Below are 12,837 nucleotides of genomic sequence, written 5' to 3'. Positions count from 1 at the left end.
TAGACCTAGTGTTTGAGAGAATGACTTATACGTAACAAAGGCGAAAATATTAGTGTTTCAAACCATTGATGTACTGAAGACTGTATTATACTTTTGTGTTTGTAATTTGTGTACTCCAAATTCTAAATGGCATTGGATGCAAATTCAACTAAATATTATCACGTGACGAACTTATGTTGAACAGAATATTCACGTTAAACCTATATTTAACTTTCATTCGAGTAGTCACGTTCATATTTAACTTTCATTAGACCAATGACGCCACTGAAATAGTGGAGAAACTGTGGTTGAAATAGTGGAGAAACTCTGGTTTATAGGGCACACAATGGATATGAGTAGGATTCCACCATCCACAATACAAAAGGTAGTGCAAATATATATTGTAACAATACATCAGGGAGGCTCTCTGTCTCTCTCTAACTTAAAACAAAATTCTCAATGACTGGATTTGGCTAAGAGAATTTCAAGGTCCTTCTCAAACCAACAAAACAAACCCAGTACAAAAGAGAATTCATACATTTCATGAATATATGATATTATATATAGATAATTAGTAATACTAAGAGGATTATGATAAATAGGATAATTAAGGGATTAATAATCAAGGGCACTTGGGTCCTCCTTGCTGGGTCTTCCAGTTGTTGTAGCAAGGGCACACAGCCTTGTTCCCGTAAAACCCAGGGGGTACACACAGGCACTTCTTGCAGCATTTCTGACAGAAGAACATGCAGGGCTTGTGGTACTGCGTCTGGCTGCACCTCCTCGTGCATTGTGACGGGCATTCTGGTCATTTTATCACACACAGAGGCAGGCAAAAGTCACAAAACCGAAACAGTAACAGTTACTCCGTAACCCAACCCAGATGCAGATTGCAATATTGTTGAACCTTGGTAAATGAATGAAGACCATGGTCAAGACTTTGACTGGGAAGAGAAATTAAAGCTTTTTTTTTTCCTTTTGGTTAAAGAAAAATAATTTCTTTAGTATTTAGAAGAAAAAATAAATAAGTAAACATCTAAGTCAGTAAGACAGTGTGTCCACGATTGCATCGAAATTCATACTCTTTTTTTGTGAATTGAAATAGTTGAAACATTGCTATGTAATATGTTAAAAGAGAAGAGAAGAGAAAAGAAAATTGGGTTGTGAGATTAACTACTTACGGCTGCTCTTGAGACTCCCAGGTCCATATGCATTCTGAAAAAAAAAAAAAAAATAGTAACAACATTTAAGCAAAATGTAAACAGTTCAATCATAATTCATAAAACAAGGTAAAGATTCAAGCTTTATAGAAAAATCCACATTATCTGTGTGTGAGGGGTATAGTGCGAGAGAGCTTACATTGCCCTTGTGCTGGCCTCCATGCCCATGATTTGCCATAACCTGCAACAAAATTGATGAACAAAACATGTCATTTTGTGAATGTAGGTGGCATTCTTGTCATTGGGAACAAGTTCAAAGGTTTTGGGGGGGGGGGGTTTGAAAAGAGAAATTTTGAGCTCATACCATGGTTTGAAGCATGGAGATGGCAAGGAAAGCCAAGAACAAGGCAGCAAAGAACTTAGCCATGGCCATTGTTACAGACAAGTCCCCGTTAAATGGCGAAACTAACCTCAGGGACAAGAGGAGGGTGATGTGAACAGGAAGAGAAGAAAGGGGAGTTATGGGTACTTGGTGATGTGGTGGGGGGTATAAGTAGCAGAAAATCAACGAGCACGCAATTGTTGGGTAAACACACTCACACAGACTACTAGGGCTGCTAGCTTGGCATCAACTGACACGCGTGCAGGCACATTGATTGAGTGGCTATGATGAAGCAAAGGTTAAGTATGGCTTAACCCACTATTAAAAAGGGAAAGATGTCTTCTTGAGTCATCATTTCTTGAAAATATCCTTCTGAGTTGGCATAAAAGATCATCACATGGGCAACAGGATATATGGATAGAATGTTTATTGTTTCTTTATATATAGATACCCACGCTTATTACGTTGAGAGAATATTTATTACGTGTAAACAACCTAAGAGCATTTTCAAATAAGATGTCAAATATAATATATCAAAATTTTATTTGATGGTTGATGTGACAAATTAAATACAAGTGCTAAATTCTCTTCTTTTTCAATGGATGTGTCAAATATTTATTTTATTATTTTATTAGGCATAGAGTTACATTACCTATTAAAAAATAATCCAAATTAATTGTAGTTTTTATTCTATTGGTTGTTAATGAGATTCATGTATTAAAAAAGTTTAATTAAATACATTTGACTCCTTCTTTGTTTGCTGTCAAAAAAGTCAGTTAGAAAGCAACGAGTCAAATGACTCATATGCCACATCATATATAGCATATCCATTGGAAAATACCTAAATGTCTTTTAATCCTATTTGACATATTTGACATTTTGGAGATGGTCTAAGAAGCTGTTTGATAATTATTTTTTAAACTATAAATAATTACTTTCATATTTTACGTTTCACTAAAAACTAAAATTAAAACAAAAGATTGGAATTTTATCAAACCACCCAAAATCTTTCCCCTTTTATTGCTCCAAGCTTTACACATATGAGAATATATCTCTTGTTGCACCAATCCTATCTTATGCAGGAATGCAATTTAATATATTTGGTACAAAAATGGTGAGCCTTAAAGGCAAGGGGAAAAAGTTACTTTGTAGGTGAACTAGTTGGGTAACTTGGCAGATCATTATAAATCAAAGTGTGGCTCATGCTCAGCCTTTAAAAAGGAGGGCAAAGTAGCCCACTAGGTCAACGTTTGAGAGGTTTATGTGAGAGTTTGTCATTTCTGCACTTTTTTTTTTTTTTTTTAAAGAGGATAGTTTTGATGAGTTGATTTGTTAGCCGTTAAAAATAAAAAAATCAATAGAAATCAAGCTCGTATCAAAATATATAAACATCATTACTTTTTGTCATTACGATATAACGTTATATGCCACTCTTATTTTTTCAATATTAGCAATTTAGCGTTCTTGTTGTTAACTTCATTATAAATCAAAAGCAAATGGATAAATAAAAACAACATACAGAGCGTAAGACAAAAAATTAAAAATGTTAAATCATTACAGAAAATCTTTACTCTTCCTGGTTTGCTCAAATTATACATATGCTAAAATTCAAACTCAATGTTCTTGTTCATTAACGGGGAACTGACCAAAGTGTCCTTCAATTGCTCTTGGTCGTGTGTTTTTTCCCATTTTTGTACAGCAACAAGACAAATTTGCCCTCGCTGCCCACGCGTCCATCATCGCTGAAGGTTCTACTTCAACTTGGTCTCCACTTTTCCTTTCCTCTTCACTTTTCTCTCACGAAACTCTGCCCTTGTCACTCTCTTTCGCTCTCAAATCTCGACTTCTCTGTGTGATTCTACTAGTCTCTCCTCTACAAAGCCGGCAAGAAATTCTTTAAAATCAAAGAGCTCCATATCACCACCGGAACAACAGGTCCTTCAGATTCTCCACCATTTCTTCACTCTAAATTTTTTCACTATATACGATATCCAAGTTAAAATAAATCATATGATATATCAACAATAACTTAATATCAAATGCGTAGGTTGAATTCCAGTGATAATATGCCTAGTCTTTTTTTCATGGGAACTTTAACGAAAAGCACTCGGTACTGTTCACTTTAACGAAAAACCACATTTTTACACTAAAAAGTCAATCTTGGTACTATTCACTTTACCCTTTATTTTGTTCTTATCATTAAAACTCAAAGTTTTCAAACCCTTTTCATTAGTTTTCTTTTTTTTCATTGAACATGTAATGGACGGTGCATTGAAGAAGGGAGGGTAGAGGTAGTTAAGCGCATTGGGAGTGAGGGTGTCCCCGCAATGTCATAGTTGACAGACAAGAAAACGAAAATTTTGGTTATGTTGCGTTTAACGAGACGAGTGAAACAAGTTTATAGGCACTCGGGTGTAAATTTCTCCACATTACAATATGGAGTAAATTGTAGCTAAGGTCCTTTAACTTTAACTCAATTTGAGCAATTATCCCTCATCTAAAAATTCATTACCATTGGTCCCTTAACTCATCAAAACGTGCAGCTATGGTCCTTCAACTAAAAATGAATTACCATTGGTCCCTCAACTCATCAAAACCCTCAACTTATCAAAACGTGCAGTTATGGTCCTTCAATTAAAAATTCATTACTATTGGTCCCTTAACTCATCAAAACGTGCAGTTATTAATTCAACTGGAGAAATAGTCCCTTAATTTTAATCCAATTGTAACAATGATTTTTCCAACATAATTCGTTTTGACAAATTTTTTGACGTAGTTGACGAAAATGACCATAATTACACATTTTGATGAGTTGAGGGATCCTAATTATATAAATGGTTATTCCACCATAACTTATTTTGACAAAATTTTGACGAAATTGATGAAAATGACTATAGCTACACATTTTGATAAGTTGAGGGACCAATAATAATGGATTTTTAGTTGATGGACCATTGTTCTAATTTAATTAAAGTTGAGTGATCATTGCTACAATTTACTCTTACAATATATTGTTTTTAAAAATTAAAAAAAAAAGGTCACTGTAGGGCTAACTCTGTTCCATATATCAGTGCTGCAGCTGCATGTGCTTCAACTGACGAGAGCACATGACCCAAAGCCGAAGGCCTGCTGCATGCGGATGCGTTTGTGGGTTTGACAAAACTGCGTGTTCTGCGCTTCCCATCCCTTTCAGTTTCAGTTGTCTCGTCCAAATCTCATCTCTCAGGTTCTCTGTGCCAATAAAATGGTTGAAATGGTTAACTGCTCTCCTCCCTTCCAAGGCTCTACATTCAACGGATTCACCGACATTTTGTTTCCAATAGTAAGTTTTACACATTTTTTTAGGCAAATGTCAAAATTGTCTATGTGTTCTACTCTATCGGCCAATTTAGCCTTTGTATTTTCAATTTGTCCAAATTTGTGTTTACATCTGTTAGCCAATTCAAGACAATCTGTTAAAAGATAGTTAAAATTTACATATGTCAGGTGCGTCAGAGGACAAAAACGTAAATTTAATGTACACCCCTAAACAGATACAATGCCCATCTGTAGAAATTGATGCTTCGTTCAATTCACTTGAATACTATGCAATTTAGAACATGTCAATTTTAACGGTCTTTTAATGGTTTGTCTAAATTTGGCTTACAGATGTAAACACAGGATTGATTTAGCCAAATTGAAAACACAAGAATTAAATTGGCTGATAGAGTAAAACATAGGAATCATTTTGACATTTAAACTTTTTTATAACCATTTAATCGAATAAGTCAAACAAAATCAACAACCATAATTAAGCGAATTATATTCCAATTCTCTAAACCCTAAGTGAGACGCAAATGACTCATACTCTGACATGAACTTCCATCTTGCATTGTAAATTAACAGCAATTAGAACTTAGATATTATCTTCTCGTTTGGAAGTGTTTTGAAAATAGTTAAAAACATTTTTGGTGAAAATATTTAGAACCAATTTTTAGTAAAAATGCAAGTGAATCTGGAAAAAGCACTTGAAGTGCTTCCTGTAAGAAGCACTTTTAGAGAAAATAACTGGTGCTTCTTACATGAAGCACTTCAAGTGCTTTCGGACCCAAAAATATTTTCTTTAAAAACGCTTTTAGTCATTTTAAAAACAATTTTAAACGAGCTTAAACAACTATTGAAATCTACATTCTGCTATTAAAGTATTACGGACCCAACAAAGAAAATGGGAAGACCTCGTGTTATATTTTGTCTCACTTTATCTTAAAAAATATTGCTAATCAAGATCAATTAGCAATTGGAAAACAAATTGCACCAACTTGAGAAACTTTTACAATAACATTTCACAATCATACATAAATGAAATGGATGATGCCTAAACTTGCAAGAATATACAAAAAGGGTCAAATGAATAGTACCCTCCAACAAATTAGGAATGTAATTATATAATTCTCTCTCACACTTTCTTCTTTATCTTTCTATGTCTATAAAAAAATTAACACAAAATGTTGACGTATCTTAATTGTAATTGTTTAAATAGATAGGAGAAAAAAGAAAAGGAGGGAGACTTGAAGGGGAGACAATCCTGTTCCAACAAATTAAGGGTCGTGCATTGCAAGGTACATCACGGAAAGAAAGAGAAAATAAGGTATGCCTTATTGAAGTGTTCTTGTTCTTTCATGTGAACATGATCCGACTACCACATCGGGAGGGGTTCAATTTAGTTTAAAAGCAACATGATTGGTGCTAGATCTTTCTCAAAATTCTCTCCTCTTTCTTATAAGAGGAAAGGTTTAATAACACCAATGTCTTACGTAAATATATGCACAGATATCATCTTATATTCATTATTGTGTTCAAAGTTTAATAAAAAAAAATGTTTAAATTGAAGAAAATATCAAGGTTAATTAAGTACAGTCGACTATTAATTATATTCAACTTAAACATTTACAAACCTCCAAATGTGTGAAGTTTTATTCCAAAGAACCTTGAATCAGTAGCAGAACTCTTCATTATGTGTATTATTTTATTTTGTTTCATTTTTCGATTTGGAATTTTTTTTAATGAATCAGGTGCTTAATTAAACAACATAAGATAATACATAGGATAGATCTATCCAAACCCAAAAGTGAAGATCAGAAACTAAAGTTACGTCTTAATTAAAAGACACGCTGCCTGATTAACATCACGGGACATAAATTATAAAAAAAGTCTTACAAATACCAGCTTAATTAACTATAAAATACGAAAGTCTTTCAAGAAGAGAACATGAAGCTAGGTGTGTGCTCCATCGATGTGAGCCTCATAACAAAACCTTCCAAAAGAAAATCACGTGGGACAAAACTTCAGGATACGAAACAAAGGACGTTGCACATACTTGAACTTCAACATACAACAACTTGCATACATTGCCTACACCACGTCCATCATTTCCATAACCGCGACATCAAGAACATCTTCAAGATTAACTCCAAATGGCAGCTAGGTATTAAGAAATCTACGGCAAAGGAATATTTAAGCAAATTAATAGACCAAATTATACAACACTATCAGTACCTAAAATAACTTAGAAAAGAAAGAATAAGCACAATAAGACAACCTTTAAACGAAAGCAACATAAAACCCAACAACTAAACCCGGAAACCACCCAAAATTTTCAAAGCCACAATCGCAAAACCCTTACTAAAACAAATAACACAACATTCCTTCCTCTCGATCTCTCTGTATCGCTCTCTCTCTCTCTCTCTCTCTCTCTCTCTCTCTCTCTCTCTCTCTCTCTCTCTCTCGCTCTCCTCCTCATTAGAATCACCTTCAAAACCCTAACAAATCAGCATCATTGAGCTTCTTTAAGAATTTTCTGTCTTTAACTTCTTTCTTATTAATGATTGAATAAGAACTTTGGTATTGTTTGGATACGAAACTGACTATAAAAAATAAAAAAGATAAGTTAGATTAAAAAAAAAACTTAAATAAGACAGCGTGACAAACTGAATGGTATGACACTCTCACAATAAAACTCTGCCATATTGGGGTTATCATTCAACGGCACATAAGTACATTTTTTATTTATTTTTTTGTTGAAGCACGCAAGTACAATTTCAATGCACAGAGGCTCCTCCTCTATGAGATGGACTGACCAACTAGTCAGCAAGGGTGGAGCTATGCTCAGAGTTGATTGGGTTGTAGCCCAAGCATATGGGCTCTTTTTGTATAATTTTGGGCTTTTGCCATTTTAGCCCATAAAAATCAGTTTTAGACATTTGTAGACAGTTGACTATCATCCCTTTTTTGCTCTTAAAACCTCCCCACCTTTCAAGCCTTGATCATCAATGCTCTACTCCTGCTGATTAGGTTGTCCTACCGAAACTTTACCTGCCAAATTCTTTTTGTTTTTTTTACCTTAAAAAACAAGAGTTAAATTACACCAACAACTCATGCTAGTCAGTTGGACAATAGTGCCAATCTTATTATGTATCAAGGATGAACCAATTTTCTCTTAGCTCTCTATCCAAAGTAACAAATAATGCAAATTGAGTCCTACGTTACGAAACGGACCTGAATGCGGGACGCGGGGCCCGATCGGAGCAGCATGCACGTAGGACCAGTTGGTATTTTGGTTGAACGACGGGCTTTTCACATACTTCATATGAGATGAGTTGATTCACCACCACCACTAACCCAGATAAATTATTCAAACTGTGTACAACAATGTGAAGGTTGTTGGTAGGCTCGTCAGACGCCATTAATGAGATAAGCTTGTGTCCTGGTGAAGGTGATCCTTTCTATGGAGTTTGAAAATGACATTTGGTCACTGCCATGAGGAATTAGGTAATTGAATAGCGAAAATTTTACCATGTTCCGGAACATATTGATTGCAGATATGAGCGTAACAACATCGATTTGAATCAGTATGCTCTCCTTGTGCATCCGAGTAATAGCTAGTCTATGTGACGCATTAGCTCAATATTTAATGTGGTTAGTCTTAGTAATTTAGATTAGTTTTGACAGTTTTGCAGGTTAGTTAGTTGTAATGATTAATCATGGCGGTTAGTTAATGATCAGTTGTTCATAGTTAGTAATGGCTATGCTTGTAGTTGTATATGAAAAAAAGTTGAAGTTCCACCATAAAATCAATTGATAATATAGAAATTGCTCAATTACTTATAGTCTTATTAAGCACATGTGAATTATCTCTTTTCTTCGATGTGGAATTGATCCTCTCAACACACCCCCTCACATATGGCGAATTTTCAAGTCTAACATGTAGGCAACACAAATTGGATGACGTGGAGCACGTGTGGCCGTTAGGCTTCACACATGGGATACTCTGCTCTGATATCATGAAGAAAGTTGAGGTTCCACCATAAAATCAATTGGCAATATGGAGAGTAACTCAATTGCTAATAAGCACATGCAAAATCTCTCATTTCTCCGATGTGGGATTGATACTTCAGTTGGCTTTTCTCTTGTAATATTAACAAAGAAACTTCTAATCTAATGAGTATAGTTTCGAGCTCTTGAGTTCTTGATCTCTCTGAAACCATAGATTTTCATGGTATCATTAATGCTCCATTTTTAAGAATAATTCTGGTTTCTTTGCGAGATCTGTAAACTCCATCTCACAGTTTAAATTAGTTCACAGTAAATTAAAATATGAAGAAATTAGGTTCACATCCTTCTTTTTACTACTCAATGGATTAAAATCCTATTCATTTTCAATTTTTGATCAAGGTCCTTGGGTATTAATAACATCATTAATTATTTGAATAATAAATTATTTTTATTTTTAAATATATTCATTTAGTGTTAAAAATGTTAAAATTAGTATATTTATATTTATGGCTAAATTTTTTATCATATATTTTTATTTTTAGTTTGTACCTATTTTAAATTTGTACCAATTTTCTTTTCATTTTTAATTTGTACCCATATATGTCACAGCCCATCCCGAGAAATAATTATCGTTGATGTGAAAAGACTAGTTTACCCTTGGATATATAAATGTGTGGTGCGTGATTTGTTTTGAGATGGATTAATTAAGCTTCTCCTAAGTTTTTGGAACCACTTAGGAACTAAGAAGCTTTGGTTGTGATTGAGTTGTTGGCTAGTTTTGGACCACACACGTTACTCCTCCCTCCTCTCTTTCACTCCCGTACTCTATCTCTCGGTTTTCATTCTCTCTCTTCCCTCTTTCGTACGGACAAGCTTCAACTCACCCCAAACCTTGCAGATCGAGGGTGAAATTGTCACCATTGTGTTCCTTGTGATGATACGAATCGTTTGACACCAATTTCAGGTAAGGAATCCTTCGAAAACTCGTGAACCTGTAATCTCCATGCACTGTTCATACTCACGTAAAACCTTATGTTTTTGGGAAGTCTAAGCTCATAGGAAGCTTATTGAGGTCCTCACGAGTCTCGGGGTAGTTCGTTCGAGGAATTTGGACGTCAGGATCATGAGAAACGTCGAGTTGCAGTTTTGGTTGGAGTTTCGAAGCTTCCTCGACGTGATTTCATGAGATTGGAAGCTTCAAATAGGTATAACTCCATTCTTTTCACTGTAAGCTTTCATATGGTTTAAATTTCATGAAAAATGATTGAAAAATAGTGAGATTAGTGAGTTTAAAGTTTTACCCAGTTTTCCGACGACCGGCGACTCGTCGGGGACGAAGATGGAATATACTGATGCTGTCAGTTAGTTTGGACGGTTACCGTTGGGTTTTAACGGAATATTTCAGAGAATATTCCTAACGCTGTTTCTGTTCCGTTACGCGTGCCAGGCACGTGGCCGCGCGTGGCTAGCGCATGGTGGTGCGTGGGAGCTCGGAAAAATATTCTAAAAATTTGGGGTTGATCTTGAGGTTGTGTAGGTCACTATGGTATATTCATATACCCATTTTGAGCAATGTATGAGAAGTTATTAGCTAGTTTTGTTTATGTGCTTTAAAATAACGTTTTTATAGTTAATTCACATATAGGTGAGACTTATCCCGAGGACAAGCGTATCCATGGGCGACTCGGGGGTTACGACCCGTCGACGTACCAGTGAGTGGGCTTTTGTTTTCAGTATATATTTAAATACTTGATACATTTCCCAGAAATGCATTTTTAAGGAAAGTATGCTTTGAAATAATATGTCAAATGCTTTTATATTCTGAATATGCATTTCATGGTTGCATATATATATATGTGTGTGTGTGTGTGTGTGTGTGTGTGTGTGTGTGTGTGTGTGTGTGTGTGTGTGTGGTGCTGTGGAGGCACAGGTAAGTTATGTTTGATTATGTGAATTATCGATGATGTGATATGTGATTGAATAATATTGAACTCATAAAACTGCACCTAGGGTGATTGTGATTTAGCCAGATATATGAAGTACAAGCCTGTTTATTTACGTCACCTCCCGCATTATATGCTCATATTGGATCCAACTTAAGTGCACAGTCTTGTCGTACAGACCTTATTTATGGTTCCGACTCATAGGTGACTAGCGATTTATCACCCGGCTTTTATGAGAGAGTAAAATTTAGCATAACTATATTACACCCAATTTTGTCGTACAGACATTTTTAGTGGTTCCGACTTATGTGCAGTATATTGCCGTATAGGTCATTGTAGTGACTCCGGCTAGATTGACTTTTGAGCTATGAATTCAACCGTACAGACTACCACAGGGGTTCCAGCTAACATATCATATTTCTATGAATTTATTCTTACCTGAATTGCTTACTCTGATTTATATTGGCATGGCATATATTTGAATATGATTATGTGAAGCATGAATTGAATTGTTATGATTTCAGAGAGAAAGAGATATATATATGCTTATATCTTGATTCTTGGAAAATAATACATGTTTTACAGCGAGAGGTTAGATATATTGATAAAGAAAATGATTTTGTAAAACATTTATTTTTGCCCACTCACGTTTTCTGTTTTGCGCATCTTCAGGTTTTAAGTAAGCTTGTTGTTGGTGTCTTGAGGACGTCGATGGTTCTGACTTATCTAAATAATAGAAGGACATTCCTGGTACTGTATAATTAGTACTTATCCTACTGGACTGCACCTAGACTTAATATGCTCTGCTTAGGAGTGTTTACTGTTGTAACTAACTCCTATCACTTCATGTTTAGTAGTGCACTTTAGTAATTCGGTTTTTAATTATTCATATAATTCTTATCTTTATTGCTTCCTCACTGTGCACATGGCTACGTCACTGTCACGCGACGGCCAGCATGCCTTGATCTCGGTCGGGGTGTGTCAGTTAGTCACATTCCGGCCCGGGTCCACCACATCCCGGGCCCGTTCCACCACCGTAGCACGATATTGGCCGCTTTGGGATGAGAATATACATTTAAGGATCACTCCCCTGGACGATGTGGGATGTCACAATCCACCCCCTTAGGGGCCCGACGTCCTTGTCGACACACTTTCGGCCAACGATTGGCTCTGATACCATTAGTCACATCTCGGCCCGGGTCCACCACATCCCGGGCCCGTTCCACCACCGTAGCATGATATTGTCCGCTTTGGGCTTACCATTCCCTCACAGTTTTGTTTTTGGGAACTCACGAGCAACTTCCCAGTGGGTCACCCATCCTGGGAGTGCTTTGGCCTTCTTCTTGCTTAACTTCGGAGTTCCTACAGAACCCGAAGCCAGTGAGCTCCCAAAAAGCCTCGTGCTAGGTAGGAATGAGAATATACATTTAAGGATCACTCCCCTGGGTGATGTGGGATGTCACAATATATTAGTTTCTTTTTGTGCCCATATTTTTAAAAGTTTTATTTGTGTTTGTACCCATGTGTACACCGTCACGTGACATTGTATATTTAATCAATGATAGAAAAATTACATACGGTATATTTATGTTTTATGCCTAAACTTTGTATCATATATTTATATTTTTAGTTTGTACCCACTTTTAATTTGCAACATTTTTTTTTAAATTTGTAGTATTTTCTTTTTAGTTTTATTTTGTACCCATTTATTAATTTCTTTTAGCACCTATATTTTTTAAAAATTCATTTGTACTCATAATTTTTTAATATTTTATTTGTACCCTAATTGATTTATAATATAATCATTTTTCTTTATTAATGTACCACTTTGTTATATGTGAAATATACCAATTTTTTTGTAAAATGTACCATTTTTTTAACACTATGGATACATTCTTTTGCCATTTATTATTTCTTATTTTTACATAGTTTTTATCCATTTATTCAATCAAAATGTTTGAATTTTTTCATTGTAACCGTTTCTAATAGTATTATAATGAGGGATTTTAAATTTATAGGATTATAAATCTCATAAAATATCAAACAATTAATATCAAAACTA

At 35.1% G+C, this 12,837-nt stretch overlaps 1 protein-coding gene across 1 annotated transcript; it reads right to left on the bottom strand.

Moving 5' to 3' along the window:
* Nucleotides 1-293: 293 nt before the first annotated feature.
* Nucleotides 294-1,789, bottom strand: LOC103411196 (gibberellin-regulated protein 6-like). Its single transcript, XM_008349850.4, has 4 exons — nucleotides 1,504-1,789; nucleotides 1,339-1,380; nucleotides 1,161-1,194; nucleotides 294-783 (listed from the first exon to the last, which is right to left on the bottom strand). The coding sequence occupies exons 1-4, from the start codon at nucleotides 1,570-1,572 to the stop codon at nucleotides 602-604; spliced, it is 327 nt and encodes a 108-aa protein (XP_008348072.1). The 5' UTR covers nucleotides 1,573-1,789; the 3' UTR covers nucleotides 294-601.
* Between the last annotated feature and the right edge of the window lie 11,048 nt (nucleotides 1,790-12,837).

The sequence above is a fragment of the Malus domestica genome, chromosome 09 (genome assembly GCF_042453785.1).
Source record: "Malus domestica chromosome 09, GDT2T_hap1".
Classification (NCBI taxonomy): Eukaryota; Viridiplantae; Streptophyta; class Magnoliopsida; order Rosales; family Rosaceae; genus Malus; species Malus domestica.
This window is presented reverse-complemented; position numbering and strand designations above follow the sequence as displayed.